This window comes from Perca flavescens, chromosome 1 (assembly GCF_004354835.1).
Source record: "Perca flavescens isolate YP-PL-M2 chromosome 1, PFLA_1.0, whole genome shotgun sequence".
Taxonomy (NCBI): Eukaryota; Metazoa; Chordata; class Actinopteri; order Perciformes; family Percidae; genus Perca; species Perca flavescens.
The window spans coordinates 17,070,432-17,088,249 of record NC_041331.1 but is presented as its reverse complement, the minus strand read 5'-3'; the positions used below and the strand labels follow the sequence as shown (position 1 = coordinate 17,088,249).

The 17,818-nt window shown below is 37.3% G+C and overlaps 1 protein-coding gene across 1 annotated transcript in view; it reads left to right on the top strand.

The window, feature by feature from the left end:
* The first annotated feature begins 5,516 nt into the window (after positions 1 to 5,516).
* Positions 5,517 to 17,818, top strand: part of cdkl5 (cyclin dependent kinase like 5) — a 39,330-nt gene continuing 27,028 nt past the window's right edge. The window contains exons 1-2 of the mRNA XM_028582857.1: positions 5,517 to 5,804; positions 14,140 to 14,174. Coding sequence (XP_028438658.1) covers positions 5,768 to 5,804; positions 14,140 to 14,174 — 72 coding nt within the window. The 5' untranslated portion in view covers positions 5,517 to 5,767. The remainder of the gene's footprint in view (positions 5,805 to 14,139; positions 14,175 to 17,818) is intronic.

Here is a 17,818-nt window from a genome sequence, read left to right as displayed (position 1 = left end):
TGTTTTCTGTTTTTCATGCAGGAGAAGGTGATGACACACAGATGAGATATTCCTGCAGACAAAAGGTCAGGTTCATGTGAGTGGCTGCTAAGAAAGAAAAAAATTTCACTAAATGAAAAAAATGATAGACAGACCATTTGCAAAACATATTCGTGGATTCAATCAAAATTTGGACACATTTAAAGGAGAATATTGCTGGATTGTTTATTAATGCTGAAAGAAGTACCCAAATACATTTGTTATCCTTTTAAAAGCCCTAACCCCACAGTGTAAAATACATACATTACAAAAGTCCTGCATTCAATAGGCCTATTACTTAAGTACACAACTTATAGTACACAAGTATTATCAACAAATTGTACTTGTATCAGACTCATTATGCAGAATGATTATTACTTTATTAGATTATTCATTAACACATATCCAAAGCAGCTGGTGGAGGTGGAGTAACCTATAGGCTGCTTTATATTCTGTTGCATAGTTTGATCTGTAACAATGTGTCCAATTTCATTCATTAGTTTGGATTGTATAGCTAACTTACGCCAATATGTCACATTATTTAATGGTAACGTGTACTATTTTGTGCATATTTACAATCTTTATTATCTAAAGTACATCTACTTTTAGGTAACATCGTTAAACATCAGACACAAAATTATCCTTTATAGGCTAACTCTGGCTCATTTGCGTTTTTTTCTCAGTTGATCAGTAAGCACTGTCCCTATCAAATAAGAAATACTAATAAATAAAATGAAGCTAATTTCCTTGGGATCAGTAAAGTTGATCTTGTTAAACTGATAATAGTTTGTGTGTCTCATACAGTCTATGGTGTGTCTATAACATCTTAATCTGCAGTAACCTGTAGTGTTATATAGAGGAGTAAAGAATGCAATATATTCCTCTGAAATGTAGTGAAGTAGTATCATAATAGAAATATGTAAAGTAAGTAAAGTATATGAGTAGCTCAAAAAACATTGTTGAAAAAAAAGTATATGAGTAGCTCAAATTTGTGTTAAGTATAGTACATGTACTTAACACAGCTGCTAATTATTGTTAAAAGAAAGTGTTGCGATAGGAAAACATTTACATGCTCCAAAGGTCCATATATAAGGCATAAAATGAAGAACCTTTTCCATTTGTGAAACTGCATTTGCCTGACAAAATGTGAAATACTTTTTTTTCAAATCTTGATTTCTATTCAATTTTTCTCTCAAATAACAAATGTTGCACAAATGTAGGTGAGAAAGTTTTTCTTTGGCGAAGGACTTTGACCAAATGTTCCACATTTTATGAGTTTTGCACTACGACTGTGGAATTAAATGTAAAATGTGAATCTGACAATAATACCTACATGAGTCAGGCCACACTAACTCTCACATCCTATAGGCCAATGGTGAAAACATAATGGTTACTTAATTACAAACTTATCTTACTTAACTTGAATATTTTATGTTGCTTTTTACTTTATCAGCTACTTACTTAATATTTTAAAATACAATAAATAATAATCTTACAAAATGATGATGCATTCTTAAAGGTCAATCTATAGTTGGATACAGCTGCTTAATGTATCAGTAATACAATCATTTAATAACACAAAAAGGGTCATTATGCATAATGAGTTGTTTTTTTAAAGAGCATTTCTCTCATTATGTACTTTTATTGTTCATTTTGTAGTTATATTGAGGCTCATAATAAGCCTATACTTGTAATGGAGTATGTATTAATATTTTAGAAATGGTCATCCACCACTATAGCTGTTGCATAGAGAAAACAAAAAATAAGTATGTATCTTCTGAATACATTTAATGTTTTTGTCATAGTATAAAACTGCTCTAAATCACATCTGCTTAAAACCATAATCATCATTATGACACTGTGTTTTTTTTTACAACTGTACCATAAAGTTGTTGCAGTGAGAACAATGAGCCTAAAGGATGATGTGGAGGTCAAACAGAGAACACATGGTCTTTTTTTTTGTCTTTGCAGCATTTGATGTACAACATAGCTACACCTGCTCATTATGAAACCGACTGACCCAGTGTCTGTGAATCCAGTAAATTCACATTGATTTCAACAATCAGTGCTGTGATGAAGGGAAGGTGTAGGTGGGAGAGAGTGGAGACGAGCTGTAGGAAGATGTTTAATCAGTGACACAACATGGATTGACCAAAAGGGGGTATGCAACATCAGTGTCAGACACTGACAGTGTGAACTATATATATATATATATATATATATATATATATATATATATATATATATATATATATATATATATATTACTAGAGGGAGATTCATATCAGGCATTATAATTAAATTATAAGCGGGATTGCATTTCCATCCCAAAGTTTTTGTTTTTTTTATATCACAGCTACTGGATGCAAAACCACTGCTGGAACGCGCAGACGTCCGCGTTTCTATTGGCTGTCCGCAGCGTCTCTCAGAGGAATGACGATTTTGCTGCTATAACCAGCTGATGCTGAGGCTATGAACACGGAGGCTCTGAAGAACTGTTGACGGTACATGGATACCCCGTCGTCGGCGTTGTGCCAGCGGATTCGGTCTCGTCTCCATCCAGAGATTGAGTGAGTAGGATATTTGATCGTGTCACGACGCACAGGGCCGGGATTTTCACCCCCATGTCGCTCCACATGATGTTTCCTCGTCTTTCCCACATCATCATTACCATAAGCATGATCATGTGTGCTTTACAGATTGAGCTTTCTCACCTCACACAGGCGACACATCACATCTGCAGGTAATAAGGGGTTCATTGGTCTAATGATGCGATGGTTTATTTTTGTAGGTTTTAAAATGATGTATAATTATAGGTGAATGGTTGAACGCTATTTGCGGATTTTTTTTTTGTGCAACACTGTCGTGAACATGGTCCGTGAACTATACGTTATAGCCTAATGTTGCTGTGTAGGCTGAGAAACGCGTGGACAACGACGGAATGGTGGTGCGCTCCGCAACGCAGCGATGAGAGAGACGCAGTTTCAATGCAGAGAGCAGCATTAGCCTACTATCCTCTCTCTTTCACTCACTCTCTCACCTCATATATACACACACACACACACACACACACACACACACACACACACACACACACAAAACATATTATCGTGCATGCGGACGCACGCACCAGCCTATTCAATTCAGACTCCCAAACTCATTTTTGATTTTTGATTTTCTTTGCATGCAGACACCAACAGGCGTTTGTTGCCATATTAATGCTTCAGTCCATTCTATCAATATTTTCTGGACTTTACTGACGTTTCCACCTTATTTCCATTTACCAGCTGTCTGCCTGATGGCTGCACAGAGAAGCAGCAGATTATCAATAAACAGACTGTGCTGAACCCATTTTTTAAAAACATTTTTTTTCTCTAGAAAGAATGCTTTCGGCTGCTCCAGTTGCAGGCTTTTATGCTACATTTGTCCGTTCGGACAAGATACAGTATGGATGTAATCACTCCCCAGTGGCAGCACCATATCCTTAAATGACTAGCCATGGATGGCCTCAATGTCCACCTTATCACTTCCCCTGGAAAGACTTTGCTGTGCGGAGTGTACACTGCATAGGAAAACGCCTACACAGGCACATGAGCCAAATCATTATTAAAGTGTTTTTGCACTGCTGAATAAATCAAATGTTAAACACATGAAGTTGGACTGATATTGTGAGTAGCTTTGATGGTTCCATTCCAACAACATTACAAAACAGGCATTTTATAAATCGCAGTTACTTTTTGGATGTGTGACAGGAGAAGATCTAAGCCGTTGGAGGAAATTTGTTCCGTGCATTTTGCTTCCTTCCTTCTTCTTTTCTTCCTTAAACCTACATTGTGTAATTTTTCAGTTGATTCTTAGCAAAAACCCCTTTGTTCTTTCACAAATATGTACTCATGCATATGTAATTACTTCCACCAACTAATCAAACTATTCTTGTAATTGTAGAATCTGACATTCAGAATCATTCAGAATACATACAAACGACTCGCTCGAATGACGGCAGCCATCTTTAAAATACATTAGCCAAAGAGGGACATACCTCCACATTTCGCCCTCTTACACCTATGGGCACCGTGACGAATGCCAGGGGGAGATTACTTGCCAGGGAAGTGAAAAAGAGAATTAATACGACAACGCAACAGGCAAAGCAACAAGACCAAAATTGATATTGTAGTGGCTACAACGGCTGCGTGTAAACGATGGAGAGAGCTAATTTCGGGTTCGGCCACCGTAGGAGGAAGGGCTGGAAAGTAATATTCAGTTGATTGTCACATACAATTTCACCGCTAGATGGGAGAAATTCTTACACAATGTAGCTTTAAACAAATGACTTTATTGTTGAGTGTGTATACATGTAGAATATGCTCTTGAAAACATCATCACACATTTCAGCCCATTCAGTTCAACATCTTGCATGTAACATTTCACTACAAACCACAAAAGTCAACCTGATTATGAGAGGAAATGTCAGAGGATCACCAAAATCACTAGGATACGTCATCTAGGAACCATGAATGTTTGTGCCAAAAAATATGCCAACCCAGCTTGTAGATGTTGAGGTATTTTACTGGATAAGTGTCTGTACCAAATTTGATCACAATACATCCAATAGCTGTCGAGACAGTTTACTAATAAACAAAAATGGCAATCTCATGGTTAGGGCTGCCACCTCTTAGTCGATTAGTCGACTAATCGGTCATTTTGGTCTTAGTCGACTAAGATTTCTTTAGTCGATTAGTCATTTTTTATGCTTATTCATGCTTAATTACTTATTTCCAAGAAACTTCTGAGCACATTTATGGTAAACACAAGATTTAAAGTGGTGCTTTTGCAGGATTAATTGTGGAGAAACTCAGTTTTACAGATGGTTAATTAACTACATTTATATTGTGCTTTTCTAGTCTTAATCACCTCTCAAAGCGCACAGCTCTGTCAGTTAAATCAACTAATCGATTAGTCGACAAAATTGTATAAGTGTTAGTCGACTAAGAATTTCTTTAGTCGAGGACAGCCCTACTCATGGTGCCGCTTGAGGAAAAAGTCAGGGGATCTGGGGTGGTAGTTCAACTGACTAACAGTGAACTACAAAGTAAGACCTGTGCAAAGCAGTCCTTCCGGTCATCATACATTATACATTCACTCAAGACTGTCACCCTTGCAGCATCCTCCAGATTGAATGTGTGGCTGATGGGAAAGAATGTGTGTGGAAGTCATGCCTAAGTCATCTATGATTTAAATGTGTCCTCAAGGAAATGCTGCCTTTCTGTACATGCACATGCCCTAGTTAGACACCATCTGTGCCAGGAACACCACCAGCATGCTACTGCCTGTGCAAGGCATGATGGGAAGTTGGACCTTGGAGTGACCCTCCGACAGCTTGTTTTAACAAATTGCCTTTCTGTTTTGTCTCTGTCTCCTAAAGGTACAACTGTGTGGAGATTTGGAAATAGACCTTAGCACGAGACAGACAACCTGGATATGGAACAAAGGGAATTCGGAGACAACTGAAACTACTTGAGTCAGATCCATAAATTAATGTAAAAAGACATTTTACAAAAACACGTAAGGCTAGAAGAGAGCTGTAGAGTGAGGAAGAGAGAAGCAGAAGAGGTTTGTGAAGATGGGTTGTGGTCAGACAACGTTTCTCCTGGACTCTACAGTCAGCCGCCGGTCAAAGCAGGAGTCCCCTCGCTAAAACCCAGAGCTGCTTAATTCACCTGCTGGAGGAGACCCCACCCTCGGTGATGTGATGAATAAGTTTGAAGTCCTTGGCATTGTAGGAGAAGGTGGGTGGTTTTTACACAGCAGGTTTTACTGCATTTGTTTTGTAAAACTTGAGGACTGTACATACTGTACTTGTTGTTAACTTACAACCATGAGCCTGGTGAGCAGATGTGGTCATATCCACTGTGTGTTTTTATGGGAATTTGGGTGTTTTGCAGCCAAGGTGCAGTTTACATTGTACAGCTGAAACCTGCATATCACAGTTGTCAGGTCTTGTATCTCCAACATGTATGTATCTTTTTTACACAATACAGAGGGATTTTCAAGGAGTTTCTGAGCCTGAGAGATTGCAGAAGTTTCTCATAGAGTAGCATGCAATCCTTCAAGACTGTCCTCACGAGGAAAACGACAGCATTAGTCATTTGTTTATCATATTTCTTAAATAGTTTCCAGAGCCTTTATTTACCTTGACTGCCAAGAGAACAAGGCCTTTATCTGAAACAGGCTTATATTAGAGGTCTTTATTCCTATATTTCCCTGTTTAATATCTTAGCAGATTTTAGTAAGAAGCCTCCCTGTTTCCTGAATAACTTGCTGTTGATGCAAAATGTTTACCTTGTTGTCTTGATGGTGTACGTTTCCACAGCACTAATTTCATCAGTGCACCATCAGAGTCATGTCATACTCACCTCGCTGCTGCTCTGAGTTTCTCTGCTCTAACATAAATAGTTATTGTTCTCTAATTATTACCAGTTGCTTCCATTTTGACACGGTTAAGTTACCCTCTGTGAAATTCCAACACTTCCTAGTCAACACTTGCTGGATTGGTGTTTCACATTAAAAGCCTACCAGCAGCTCAAAAGGCGTGATCCATCCTCTTCCTGGTAGGTTTTTCATTCTCCAGGAAGCGTTGAGTTTCATGGACTGTAACTAAACCACACTGTGAAAGAACAGGAGAAGATAAGTAACTGGGGTAAATCAGTGAATTAAAACAGTATTTGTGTTAAAAAAAGAGAAAACCAGAGCAGAGACATGACTCTGTAGTGCTGATTAGTGCAATTACAATATAGTAAATTTACCATCAACCCAACATTAACCAAGCGTTGGGTTGATGTAACCCAATGTTGGGCGGGTCCGTTTCTGACTCAGCGTTGGGTTACCAAAAGGGTTATTTTTAACCCAGCATTTTAAAGTGTGCGTTGAATACCCTACTGTGTGCCCAAGCGCACTGCCTTTTTATTATCACGTGTTTACATACCCGTCGCTACTGATTGGGTAACACCTCTGACACACCCACCAAACGAGAGAAAACATACTTTGAAACAAGTCCTTCAACCCGGAAACTGCGGCAAAACGGTCGACACCGTTTGTAAGACTGAGCGTTCCCTTAGGTAATTTCATACCCCTAAATGCTTGATACCATTAATTTGACATGTTGCAAGACCATTGGCTAACATTACAGTTTTTTCCAACTGCTTACACACGTTTTCAAAACTATGTCTCCTTTTTTCAAAACTCTACACACAATTCCTAAAACTGCTCACACAAAATGCAAAATGCCTCACATCTCCTTCAAAATGAAACACTGCATTCAAAATACCATAAAATCATCTCAAAATGAAGTATTTGCATCAAATGGCAAACACTTTTTAGTACATTTTTGGATATACCATGTACACACTGTTGTTCTAAATCTAAAGCTCTTTTGTCTTTCATAGGCTTATAGCTACATTTACAATGTTCTAGAGGGAAAGTAATCTGCTGAAAGTGGTTGAAAAGTGCACCTGTAAAAAACAATGTAATGTTACAATGAAACAGAAAATATTGATTGGGCAAAACATTACGTTTGTAAGAGTAGCACCATGTTGTTTACAGTAGCATGAAACAAGAAAACAATAGTACAAACATATGTAAACCAAAGGTATCATTTTTAGAATAAAGAATATGTGTATGTGTGTGTGTGTGTGTGTGTGTGTGTGTGTGTGTGTGTGTGTGTGTGTGTGTGTGTGTGTGTGTGTGTGTGTGTGTGTGTGTGTGTGTGTGTGCGTGTGTGTGTTGTGAGTGTTTTTGCATGCTTGTGTGTCGGGGCGGGGGGGGGGTGTGTGTGTGTGGGGGGACAGAATTGTATGCACTTTGTGCAAAACAAAGTCTGATTGATTTGTAATGCTGAAATAGTCATTAGATAGTTGCATGCAGTATGGACGCCACTATAAAGCTACTCAAGATGGGCTTCTCTCCCTGATCTCATCAGAGATGGCTCTCCTTCTTACTCTTCTTCCCTCCTCCTCCTCGTTGTTATCCCTTGTCTCTTCCTCCTCCTCCCCTTGCTCTCTGTCTATTGTTGGCATCCATTGTTCAAAACTGGTAATCTGACCTTTGACCTATGTATAGGTATAATACTAAAGCAATGATTGGTTAGTGTTCAGTTATGACATAATGTGTTTGCAAATGTGAGAAGTGTGTGTGTGCCCTGGTAAATAAGTGTAGCATTTTGATTGGTTGTGTTTAGAACTGGATAGCAAGCTACTTCCTGTTAGATTTTTGTGTTTTAGGTAGAGAATTGTGTGTAATGTTTTGAAAAAAGGGTTTTATGCGATTTGAAAACTGAGTGAAAGGCTGAGAAATAGCTTATGGTTTTGGAGATTTGCTGGGTAGTTTTGCACTTTGAGTGAGAGGTTTCAAAAATCGTGTGACATGAAAAGATTTTGTGTGTAAGCAGTTGGAAATAACTGTATTTCAATACTGGCTTTTCTTTGAGAATTTACAATAAAAGACAAAAAAACAAGCTTTGTTCATGTTTGCCTGACAAAGACCTCTAGTGAGTGGCCGTGTGAATTATGACTCTTGTCTGTCAGGAGCAAAGCTGGATGTGGTTTGACGTTGATATAGCACTGCAAACTTTGTAGAGAGGAGGTCAAGGTGGATGGTTGGGTCAAAAAAAGCATGTGACTTTAACACAGGCTGACGCTGTCAACGATTTTTCCCTTACCATAACCAAATATTTCTGCCTAAATGTAACTACAAATTAACCCATATAGGTGGCAGTTTAAAGGTTGTTTTGATAGCAAGTCTTCCAACCCATACACGGTTGTTTGTTTCTACCCTCTCGTATGACCTAAAGGAGCATTTCTTAAATTAGCATCCATACCTAATTGTAATGTTCGCAGTGTTAAACACATGGTTAACACTGCCGTTTTTTCAGACTCTCTACGTATCTTTAGAATGCTCTAAAGCCATCGACAAGTTTAACAAACCAGAATTGTATTCCTCTCACAGTGAAACTTTTATGCTTTCAGAAAATATATGTCACAGTGTTTCCTTTAGGATTTTTTATAGCAGTGGGGCAGGTCCGAACCCCCCACATGAAGCGGAACTGACACTTCGCTGCAACACAGACAAATATATTTATTCACCTCTATTCACACACACAGTGAGGCATATTTTCTGTTGTGATTGAACTGTATTTTTTTAGTTACTATATAGGCCAACTTTGATCTTGACATATAGGCTAAGCATTCTGTAGCAAATAACAATTAACCCACTATTAATTACATTATCTTAATGCAGTGTATCTACTTCAGCATGTAAATAATGCACCTAAAATACAAACGTGAGCAGTCGCTATTATATTGAATCAACAGCCACGTGCAATTTAGCTCGCAGGTGAAGAATACAAACAACAAAAATCACCAGTTAACTTAATTTAAATTTGCAAAGCGTGTGTGAAGTGCGTGTGACGCGCGTGTCCGCGCTATTTTCCGACATGCACTCTAACAACGCAGCCCTATTTCTGATACCGTGGGGGGGCAGAAATGTTGCAGAGGGGGGGCCGCCACGGTCAAATCCACAGAGTAAACACTGTATTATGAGCATAAGCCTTGATTGTATGCATCAGTATGTGTCTTTGCTTTTGTGTGTTTTGCAGAAGACAAAAGAATCCTGGCCAACTCTTGCCGCAGTGACAACATTGATGGCTGGTCAGAAAATGAAATAAATTAGATTAAGTTTTTGTTCAAACATCAAACCAGGCAGGAATTATTTCTTTCAGTCAACAGCGTAATTTTTAGCTCATTTTAGTGACTTAGACTGACATGTACGCCTGGCTTCACTCTAATGTGAGAAGACAGAGTAACTGACTATTTATCGTTCTGTTGATAATTCTCACTAACTGTGATCTACATTGGTGCTTGTCAGGATACATAAATCAAAGGTTAGACACATGAGAACTACCATTAAATGATGAGAGATCTAAAGCCACAGCAAAAAAAAAGCTTAAAGCCACTATGTTTATCTTTCAAATAATTCTGATGGCACAAGTTAAAGGCAATTTTTACCATTGTAAATACACATTTGAATGTTTTCTTTTAATGTTATGCCAATCAAAATACAAGTCTTCTTGATAATGTAACTGTTACTTTTATTCATGTGGGACGTTTTGTTTGTTCTTGCCTTGTTCCCTGGTTGAATTAAACATTTAAACTGGAACATTACAGTTTTTTTACAATCACTTTTGCACTAATTACAGAACAGTGACGTCATTTTTCAAAACTCTAGACACAAAACTCACAACTAATAATCAAAATGCACATTTTTCAAAACTCTAACACTTTTTACAATTGCTTTGATACAATACACATAAACCAAAGATCATTTGTTCATTTAACAAAGATCACTTGTTCAATATGACACAACTTAACATCAAAGTACTACTATTTCAAAAAGCAATTCACACATTACATTTCAGATAATTGTCTGTTCATTTCATTACAATCAACTAACTATCAATCGATACAACTACTCAAAATGATAAGTAACTGTGGCATTACTCTTAATGCATAGTTGTATGGAAACAGACAAACAATATTCCATGTTTAGATCATGAAAGTTTCAAGATAACGAGATTCATTGTCACCAATTAGCGTGGAGCATGAACCAATTAGAATACAGTATCTATGGATGTAATATTTCATCATCCTTCTTTACTGTAATGTACTACTGTTTACCAGACCCTGTTTCAATGGTCCCATGTACCAACTTTTCAGACTATTTACAGTATTGACAGTATTGCACTGTATGGATTCAGGCCTTTTGAATTGCTTGGCCAATTCTTCCAACTCGTAACTGATGATTGAGATACATAATTTACAGTCATGTGAAAAAATTAGGACACCCATGCTAAAGTTGACTAAAAAGATTAAACAAATGAGGAATAATCTAATCTTTAAGGACACCAATTTTCTTTGTGAATGAATAAGGTATCGTAAATAAATAAATGTTCTTCCTTAAAATAGGGGGCATAAATAAATACACCCCTATGTTAAATTCCCATAGAGGCAGGCAGATGTTTATTTTTAAAGGCCAGTTATTTCATGGATCCAGGATACTATGCATGCTGATAAAGTTCCCTTGGCCTTTGGAATTAAAATAGCCCCACATCATCACATACCCTTCACCATACCTAGAGATTGGCATGGGGTACTTTCCATAAAATCATCTCTCAATGCAAATGAAACCAGCTATTAGGCTAACTGAATTAAAACCATGCCAATCTCTAGGTATGGTGAAGGGTATGTGATGATGTGGGGGGGCTATTTTAATTCAAAAGGCCAAGGGAACTTTATCAGGATAGTATCCTGGATCCATGAAATAACTGACCTTTATAATAAACATCTGCCTGCCTCTATGGGAATTTACCGTAACATAGGGGTGGACTGACTTATGCCCCCTGTATTTTAAGGAAGAACATTTATTTATTTCCGATACATTATTCATTCACAAACAAAATTGGTGTCCATAAAGGTTGGATTTTTCCTCATTCGTTTAATTATGGCATTACTGTAAGATCAATTTCCAAAAGATGATTTTTTTGTTCCTATTTTAGTCAACTTTAGCATGGGTGTCCTAATTTTTTTTTTTTTCACATGAATGTATATATACTTTATTTATAGAGTACTGTATATATATATATATATATATATATATATACAGGTTGTCGTTGCAAATGAGAATTTGTTCTCAATCGACTTAGGTTAGGTTAGGTTAAAATACTTATACTTCTACCACATTGGTCTGTAGTATTCTCTCTACTACTGCAGTACTTTTACAGGGATGTATTTACTTGTAGTACCATAATGAAACATGTATCACCTATTTTATACTACAATATTTAATGATTGTACGAACGATGACCCAGTGAAACTATGGGTAGCTTGTGTGTGGGTGATCTAATGTAACGTTTCAATGGTATTTCACAATATATTATATTTTTGAACCAATGATTGTGCAAGTGCAATATTCTTTAAAGATATGAATGCACAATGCAATGTTTTGAACACTGGATAGCCTGTGTTACAAGTTTTGACCGTTTTGAGTTTTGTGTCTAGAGTTTTGAAAAATGACATCAAGGTTCTGAAATTAGTAGCAAAGTGATTGTAAAAAACTGTATTTCATCATCCTTCTCTACTGTAATGTACTACTGTAGTACAGTTTTTTAGAATCCCTTTCCTACTAATTTCAGAACCACCCACACACAAGCTACCAATAGTTTCACTATCATATACTACATATGGTACTACATATAAATACATCCCTGTAAAAGTACTGCAGTAGTAGAGAGAATACTACAGGCCAATGTGGTATGAGTATATATATTATATATATATATATATATATATATATATATATATATATATAAATAAAGGTTCAATGAACCTTTATTTATCCAGGTAAGTCGATTGAGAACAAATTCTCATTTGCAATGACAACCTGTCACATTCACACAGTTCCACATTCATACCTGGAAGCTGCCCAGTACAACCACAGTCTGATCTGTTGGCCACTGAACAGTATATAGCAGTATGTATATATATATATATATATATATATATATATATATATACATACATACAGTACTTTATATATAGTATATATAAATTATATATCTAAATCATCAGTAACGAGTTGGCAGAATTGGACAAGCAATTCCAAGGGCCTGCATCCATACAGTGCAGTACTGTCAAACATGAAAATAGTCTGAAAGGTGGTACATGGGACCATAGAAACAGTGTCTGATAAACAGTAGTATATTACAGTAGAGAAGGATGATGAAATATTACATCCATAGATAATGTAGTCTAATTGGTTTGAATGCTCCACGCTAACTGGTAACAATGAATCTCGTTATCTTGAAACTTTCATGATCTAAACATGGAATATTGTTTGTCTGTTTCCATACAACTATTCATTAAGAGTAATGCAACAGTTACTTATAATTTTGAGCAGTTATATCAATTGATAGTTAAATTGTTGTAATGAAATGAATAGACAATCATCTGAAATGTAATGTGTGAATTGCCTTTTGAAATAGTAGTACTTTGATGTTAAGTTGTGTCATAATGAACAGGTGATCTTTGTTGAATGAACAAATGATCTTAGGTTTATGTGTATTGTATCCAAGCAATTGAAAAAATGTTAGAGTTTTGAAAAAAGGCAGTTGGCATCCATTGTTCAAAACTGGTAATCTGACCTTGGACCTTTGTATAGGCCTATACTAAAGCAATGATTGGTTAGTGTTCAGTTATGACATAATGTGTTTGCAAATGTGAGAAGTGTGTGTGTGTCCTGGTAAATAAGTATAGCATTTTGATTGGCTGTGTTTAGAAATGGATAGCAAGTCACTTCCTGTTAGATTTTTGTGTCTTAGAATTGTGTGTAATGTTTTGAAAAAAGTATTTTATGCAATTGAAAGATGAGTGAAAGGCTGAGAAATAGCTTATGGTTTTGGAGATTTGCTGGGTAGTTTTGCACTTTGAGTGAGAGGTTTCAAAAATCGTGTGACATGAAAAGATTTTGTGTGTAAGCAGTTGGAAAAAACTGTAACTTCAACCAATGCTAGTCTGGCTAAAAAACAGTACAGACGTAGACCTGACTTCTAAAATATGGATCATCAACCGCGAACATGGGGTGCTTAGCAAAAGCAGAATGCTACAGGGACAGTGTGTGTGTATGTGTGTGTGTCTGTGTGCCAGTGTGGGCCTGTGTGTGTGTGTCTCTGTGTGCCAGTGTGGGCCTGTGTGTGTGTGTGTGTGTGTGGTGCCTGTGTGTGTGTGTGTGTGTGTGTGTGTGTGTGTGTGTGTGTGTGTGTGTGTGTGTGTGTGTGTGTGTGTGTGTGTGTGTGTGTGTGTGTGTGTGTGTGTGTGTGTGTGTGTGTGTGTGTGGAGTGTGTGGGAGAGTATGTATGCCTCCCTCTCACCTATACTGTTGTTTCTCTGATGGTTCTCACCTGCTGCACTTGTTTTCTATGAACATGTTTGTTTGAGGTTTAAGAGGCCAAAACATTAATTAAGATGTTAAAACTGTATTGATCTTTTGTGTCTTTCTCTATATTTCTCTGTCCAGGAGCGTATGGAGTGGTGCTTAAGTGCAGGCATAAGGTAAGACAGCATTTCTCATTTCTGTAGTTCTAACTGTAGGTAATCTGTCATTTGTATGAACATATTTATGGTTTGCATTATTGTGTCTTTGTGCTGCAATGCATTTTGAGATGTTAAAATCAGACATTGATAAAGACTCAAATTTAGAAAAAGAAGCTGAAGCTGCAATGATAAGTGGATTAATAGATGAATCAATTGAAAGAACTATTTTGATAATTGATTAATCATACTTTTTCAAGCAAAAATGCAGAATACCTCCCAGTTCCAGTTTCTTATCTATGAGGATTTGCTGTGTGTTTTTGTACAAGCAACTTAAGGGCATTACTTTGTGCTTTGGTAATTCGTCATGGCCATATTCCACTACTTTATGTAACATAAACCATCTATTAATTGAAAAAATAATTGCCAGAATAATCAATAATGAAAATAAGTTTTTTTACAACCCTAATTAAAACAGAACTAAGTAGAGCATTTTGATTTCATTGGACTTAGTTAATATAAAAAGTAAGTACAAGTAGGTACTTTATGTCTCGGAAACACAAAATTTGCATCAACTAACTGAGATTTTAGATAACCTCTTTCCTTCTTTACTGTCACTAGCAGATTTTAATTGATGGTTAATGTTATCAACAATGGTAATTTCTACTGTAATTATAGGGATAAATACAAAGTTGACGCACAATTGTTGGCTGGCTATAACTCAAAAATTGCATTCAAAGATCTTTAATACAAGCTGGGAAATACTGTCTAGCATACCCTAATGTCACCAGTTGCACGTGGTGTGCAAACGTCAGTCACATTGTACTGAACTACTCTCTCACATGCTTTATTTATGTCACATTGTATGCATGAATCTGAACGCTGAAAGTCTGGTTTAGAATGACTTCAACTGTGGCTCTTCAAAAAAGTATTCAAATTTATGCCATCAATGTGCTTGGTATGCATGAAAGTGAGGCCTGGTTGTGTGACTCATCCAGCATTGCCTACCATACGTGAATGCGTGGTTCCCAGCTCATGTATTGCTGTTGTATCTTTCTCTACTTGCTGTTTTTCTGCAGTGTGTTTATCAAGCAAAGGCAATGTTTTCAACCTGTGTGTTATGAGTTGCAAATCTTAAATCCTCAAGTGATTTTTTTTAAAAACTTAAAGGGATACTGTAAAGATGAATATATATATTCAAATTGGGTCATTTATGTAGTAGAAATGTGAAATAATTTTAGAAGTTGGTGCCTTCTAGACTGAGAAAAGCCAGAAAATGTATTTTTGGCTCACGTGGATGAAAGACAACAACTCCCAGAATGCACTTGCTTCGCTTCCCTACGAGGCCACTCCCAAGCCACGCCTACTGGTTACAGAGGGCAGTCAAGCCAAGTCAAGTGGGTTTTATTGTCATTTCAACCATGTTTATTGGTGTTTTTTGCCCCAAACGGCTCCGTCCAGGCAGCGCTGCCTGAAAGGCACTAGGATTAGGCACTGGTTATGGTTAGGGTTAGGGTTAATGTTAGGGTTAGGTGCCTTGGAGGCAGCGGTCGCAGCACTGCCTTGAAGGAGCCATTGGGGGCAAAAACATTTCACCGTGGCTCAAGTGGTGTTACACATTTAAAATATATTAAAACAACATTTTATAAAAACGACATTATATAAAAAACATTTTATAAAAACGACATTATATAAAAATGACATAGTGCACACACATTATAGACTATACATAAAGTGCAATTACTACTTAAAGTAGAGCATTTAAGACAGACAAGGGATAGGACAGACAACAGACAAAAAAAGACAGGACATAGGTAGACTTGTAACAGAGCACTAATGTTTTAAGTTAAGTTCACCACGAGGTGAAGGTAGAATATACGAACTTTCTTGAGATTTGCGTGGTTATAATCACCAGCAACAATAAATAGTCCATCCTGATGTGCACTTTGGAGCTCACTGATAGCTCCATAAAGTTCAGCTCACGCATTGGTAGCATTAGCGCTTGGTGGGAAGTAAACACAGAGTATAAACACAGCTGTGAATTTGCGTGGAAATGTAGAATGGTCGGCATTTAACAGTCACAAACTCCACCAGCGGTGAGCAGTAGTTGGATACAAGTATCGCATTTCTGCACCAGTCCGTGTTAACATATATGCACAGCCCACCTGCACGAGTCTTACACGACAGAGCAGCATCTCTATCTGCTTGGAAGGCTACCAGGCTTGGTAGCTGGATAGCGGAGTCCGGTACACTTGTTCGGCCATGTTTCCACAAAAACAAAAACACAGCAGTCTCTGAACTCGCATTGGGAGTTTTGTTAAAGTTGGATGTTGTCCAGTTTGTTGTCTAATGAGCGGACATTTGCAAGCAGGATGGGTGGGACAGGTGGCCAGCTAGCTTTAGCTCTCCACCTAGCTCGAACTCCTGCCCAAAATGATGAAAACTACGCAAAATGACGATTTTTACGTCATCAGAGGGTTTTTTCCAGACACACAATACAGAGATCTATCGTCTCAGGGGGACAGGAGGGAGGGAAGCACGGTCATTCGAAAATACTACCGGGTTTCTGTTGATACCAAGCTTAATGCTAATCGGTGAAGTATCCCTTTGTTGTGTTCATGTAATACATAGAGTATACATATATACAGCTCTAGTTATGTTATTCAGGACGACTGTTTTACGTCGCACATTGTTAGTTCTATTATTCAGCAGGCCTGGGCACTTTGAGGACTTTGTTGCCACCTTTCACGTCTGAACATTCGGAGGGGGGGGGGAAATGTTGTGTTCATGTAATACATAGAGTATACATATATACAGCTCTAGTTATGTTATTCAGGATGACTGTTTTACGTCGCACATTGTTAGTTCTATTATTCAGCATGCCTGTGTCACGTTGCACATTTTTGACACTGAGAGGCCACTGTAGGTGTTCGCTGTTTTTTGTGCCTTCGTGTTCCCGGAAATAAAGGAAGAGAGTTGTTGCATTACAAGTTGAGACCAGTCGTTATTTTAGCAACATAACACCCTTTAACTCTGAGAAAAGCTAAAAGAAAATAGCTCTTATTTGCTTCTGTTTTTCTCTTCTCTTCTTCAACTTTTATCATCATCTAATATGAAAGCCTACCTTGGACAAAAAACTAATCACGGGTAACTTAGTAATGCAGCATTACTTGGATTAGTAACTGTCTTATGAAAACTGTTTTGGAAATTGTAATCCCTTACACTACTCATTACTGGAAAGTAATAATATAGGAATATATCCAGGAATCTAGGAATACAGGTATCTATCAAACCAGAGCATGTGAGCAGAGAGCGAGCGAGAGGATTTTTTGCTGGCCGAGCTCCGGGCATGAAGGGAGGATGGGCACCGTTCATCTGATAAATACAATGCACTTTTTTTGGAGCGAGTGGTGAGCAATTTGAAGAAAGAGGGGTCGATGGGGAGTAGAGCTCACATGCTCTGATTGAGACAGTTTGAAATAAAATATAAAAATAAGAAAATAAGATCATAGAACATTAAGCATGTAAACATGTGAACCTGAAAATGAGCATCATATGGGACCTTTAAAAACATAAAAAAAAAAAAAACTAGGAATGCTGTGTAAACCCCTGGTTTGTAAAATAAATGTTTAGATTTTCTTTATAGATAGATAATTGTTGTATTT